Genomic DNA, 3,845 nt, shown 5'->3' with positions numbered 1-3,845 from the left:
AGGGCCCTGTTACATGGTGGTAAATTGATAGTTGATTCCCACGATCTTTATTTTTTACGTAATAAAGGTTGGGTTTAACTGAATAGTATGTACATCTGCAGAACATACTGTTTGAGTCTAGGTTTGAGTGATGTCCTATAAGGCAACTGAATATATTGGCAGAAACGTAATTTAGTAAACCAGTTGTTAGTTTGCATGAGTTTTTAATTTAAAAATCAGAAAAAAAAAGTTTAAAAACAATATGTGTGTAATCGCAAGAACACCAACTATCGATGCATATGAAAAACAGAAAGAATTTTTCCTAATGAACGAACCCTATTGTCCGACAAGGATTTTATTGTCGTAACGACAAGGCAAACACAGATCTTCAACGATTAGCATTAACAAAAATTTATTAACGATAAAATCTGAAAAACCTCTTCTTTACATCTACTATAACTTAACGATAACTCAACCTCACCTCAGAGTAGGGCATCTGACCGCGCACCAGGCAGTCCTCGAAGCGAACATCCTTCAGTTTGGGAAATTTTTCCCGCAACCCATCAAAGTGCTCCGTATCCAGCTGACAGAAGTTGAAAACGATTGATTCCAGCTCGCTCAATCCCGGTGGACAGCGACCGAAAACATCTCGCCGCAGATGGCCCTTAATTAGCTCCAGTTTTCGTAGCTGCCCCAGATAGGCTAGCTTGCGGAATGTACGTGACGGAACACCGGCATAGTCGAGAAAGTATAGGCGCAGCTCACGTAACTGCTGGATGTACATCGAAATGATGTCGATCACTTCCGGAGCCTGCGACGAATACGACCCGATTGTCAGACGTTTCAGATTGACGAATTTACTGAATGAGTGCGAGGAATCTTTAAAGATCTCCAGATGGAGGCTTTCCAGCTTCGGCAGGTAGACGTAGTGAAAGGAGATCTCGTGCGAGGAATATATGTTCGGCAAGGCAAGTATTTTTAGATTTTGCAAAAGGGACAGTTTATCAAGAACGGTGCAATTGATGACCTTGAGGTGATCGATTTTGAGCTCTACGAGATTGCGCGAAGTTTCGCATATAGCGAGAAAGATGTTCTCTGCCGTGTACTTTTCCTCCAGGATCAGTTTCTCCAGTTTATTCAAGTGACGGAAGAATCGCAGTTTGAGACCCGGTCTGTTTGAGCTAATCGGGATTGGGAAGCTGAATTCGTTCATGATACCTCGACTTAATTTCAGTACTTTCAGCCGATCGAGCGAAAGAGCGTATATCTCTTCCTCGCCACAGTTGGCCGTGGTACAGTCTAGCTGAAGCTGCAAAGTGGTTAGATTATCTGCCACGCTCTCGATTATCCCTGCTATCCCTGGTTGTAGACTAACGTTCAACGAGTGCAGCTTCGGCAGTCGTATCTGCTCCGGAATGACCGATTTCAGCTCAATGTGCGTAATGGTCGGACTCTCGATAACTACGCACGGTCGAACTTGATCACCGCACTGAAGCCTTCGCTGCGGATCGTAAATCAGATGAAAACTCTTCAACCTTATCATATTTCTAATGGCACTATTCAGTATCGTAACTAGAACATTCAAATTGGAGGAAAGAATAATTTTCAGAATCTCCACCCGCTCCAACCCGTTCGGTCTCAGTAGATTCAGTATGACATTGAAAACGTTATCCGTGAACTCGCTTCGGTTGTCGCACACGAATGTTATGTTGCTGTAGTGGCGACAGGAGCGTCTCAACACCAATGACATCTGACGGAGTTCACACTTGGACTTGGTCTTATTCATCCGACATCGCTGGTAGAGTGAACATGAGAAGGAACTAGGCACATAAACGCGAGATCGATCAGACACAATCGGCGATCCTGCCGAATTCGACAGCATGGAATGATCCGATCGGTGCAGATTGATTCTAAGCATGAATCGTCGAATGTATCTATCGGAGAAAATGATATGACACCAACGGCGACAGGTGAGCGATACATTCTTCAAATCTGCTACGCTCAGGAAGTCGAAGATCATACAGCAAATCTGTAATGTATGGTTAGAGAGATAGTTACAGATGCGTTCGCTAAGCATGCGGGGGAACGGGGCTGACTCACCTCAAAGGGCAGGAGCTCGTAGTCGGACATTTCCTACAATATAGAACAGGTGAAACGGAACGACATGCTGTTTGTTAAATAGACAGATTGTATTGTATACTACTGACACCACGTCGCGATTAAATGTCCGAATCTACATGGCGAACTGGAAGAATTGTTTCAGGTTTACAGGAACTAGTTTTTTACGAAGATAACAAGCAGATTTTTTGATTTCAGTTTAATATGGAGATAAACAAACAACAGTGACATGTAGAATGAAGGAGCTGCTAAACATAGTAATGACACTCGGGCCGGATCATGCGCAGTACCGGATGGCGGGTTCCGAGCGGGATTTAAAAAAAAAATACCTTCTGAAATAGTTTACTTAAGGTTCAAGTTACCTTTTTTAAGCATGTGTTAGAATTGAACGCTTAGTAGTGTGTGTAGGAAAATTTGTGTTCAGCTTTGCCACCGGATTATCCATTTAAACCTTTTCAAAACTCTAAAAGAAGAATATCAGTCGATTTATTAGATCATCACGATTCAATTCATGCAAAATACCTGCTGGAAAAACCATCAGCTTAGCTGGATGGTGCTTTTGAAAAAGTGGCAGTGGTTTTTTCATTGCGCAGTTGTGTTGCGTACCCCAGCTCGGTGTGGTAGTGTGATAAAAAATCACAGCCACTTTTTCAAAAGCACCATCCAGCTAAGCCGATGGTTTTTCCAGCAGGTATTTTGCATGAATTGAATTGTGATGATCTAATAAATCGACTGATATTCTTCTTTTAGAGTTTTGAAAAGGTTTAAATGGATAATCTGGTGGCAAAGCTGAACACAATTTTTCTTACGCATACTACCAAGCCTTGAGGTAACTTGAGCCTTAACGTCTTTTTGAAAAGCATGTGTCTGCCCGTAGGTATTCGATGAACATTTATTTATTGCAACTTGAACTTGACACTTAATATAGGTTTGTGTAACAGTTCCCGTCAGAAAAAGATATTCTGTTATTTATTAATAATTATTATTAATTAGCAACAAATCACAATTTTATGACACTACTTATCGTTTTCAGTTGAGTCATTTAGCCATGTGCTGTTTTGGATACTTTCCGTTGAACGTACCATTAAGCACATTTTTTGTTGGGATCTGGAATCACTGCGACCATTGAGTTGATCTATTGTGGTATACGTAAGCTGACCAACTCTGGGCTAGGAAAAATCCGTACACATTTTATCTCAAAATTAAAAACACAAAAGTTGATTTCTTAGACTGTTTAGTATTTCTCATGTTTACTATATTTTACTGCAGGCCATATTTTCAACAAGGATTTTAGGGGTTAGCTAGAAAAACTCTAGTAAGAGAACTGCGGAGAGAAAAACAGCATTTTTGGCACCGTATGCCCCGGCATTGTATGGCAACACGTCCAATGTTATAAGGATAGGCAATGCTCGATTGGATTCGTTTTTTGACAGCTAAACGTGAATCCAATCGATCCAAAATGGAGTCTCCGCAGTTCTCTTTCTAGAGTTTTTCTAGGGTTAGCATATTGTAGTTATTAAAGCGATTGGTGCGATTCCCAACCCCGCACACAGGGTTAGAGCTTTTTCAATAGAAATTTTTCTAATCCGAAAAAAGAGGCAAATAACCCTAATGTTGAAACCTCCATAATTGAAATATTTTCTGGATTCAATGTGAGTGATGGAGCACAGAAACTACATATATGAGTTCCTGTGTTAGTGTTCTGATCAGTTTCCTCCATGTACATTTGTTATTTAAACAGCAGTGTG

The 3,845-nt window shown here is 41.0% G+C and overlaps 1 protein-coding gene across 2 annotated transcripts; it reads right to left on the bottom strand.

Annotated features, from left to right (window-relative positions):
• Nucleotides 1-366: 366 nt before the first annotated feature.
• LOC131691512 (uncharacterized) lies at nucleotides 367-2,337 on the bottom strand. Of its 2 annotated transcripts, XM_058977997.1 has the most exons (3): nucleotides 2,187-2,334; nucleotides 2,080-2,112; nucleotides 367-2,008 (listed from the first exon to the last, which is right to left on the bottom strand). In XM_058977997.1, exons 2-3 carry the CDS (start codon nucleotides 2,107-2,109, stop codon nucleotides 440-442), a joined length of 1,599 nt encoding a protein of 532 aa, XP_058833980.1. In that variant the 5' UTR covers nucleotides 2,110-2,112; nucleotides 2,187-2,334; the 3' UTR covers nucleotides 367-439. The 2 variants fall into 2 exon arrangements, with proteins under 2 accessions (XP_058833980.1, XP_058833979.1); XM_058977996.1 differs by having other exon boundaries at nucleotides 2,080-2,337.
• Between the last annotated feature and the right edge of the window lie 1,508 nt (nucleotides 2,338-3,845).

Source organism: Topomyia yanbarensis, chromosome 3 (assembly GCF_030247195.1).
Source record: "Topomyia yanbarensis strain Yona2022 chromosome 3, ASM3024719v1, whole genome shotgun sequence".
In the NCBI taxonomy this organism is placed as follows: domain Eukaryota; kingdom Metazoa; phylum Arthropoda; class Insecta; order Diptera; family Culicidae; genus Topomyia; species Topomyia yanbarensis.
The sequence above is the reverse complement of the archived record's forward strand: the minus strand, read 5'-3'. Positions and strand labels throughout refer to the sequence as shown.

Coding starts and splice junctions, on each gene's coding strand:
- LOC131691512 (XM_058977996.1), bottom strand. CDS start 2,109: ATGTCCGACTACGAGCTCCTGCCCTTTGAG. Junction 2,009..2,079: donor ACGAGCTCCTGCCCTTTGAG/GTGAGTCAGCCC, acceptor CATACATTACAG/ATTTGCTGTATGATCTTCGA.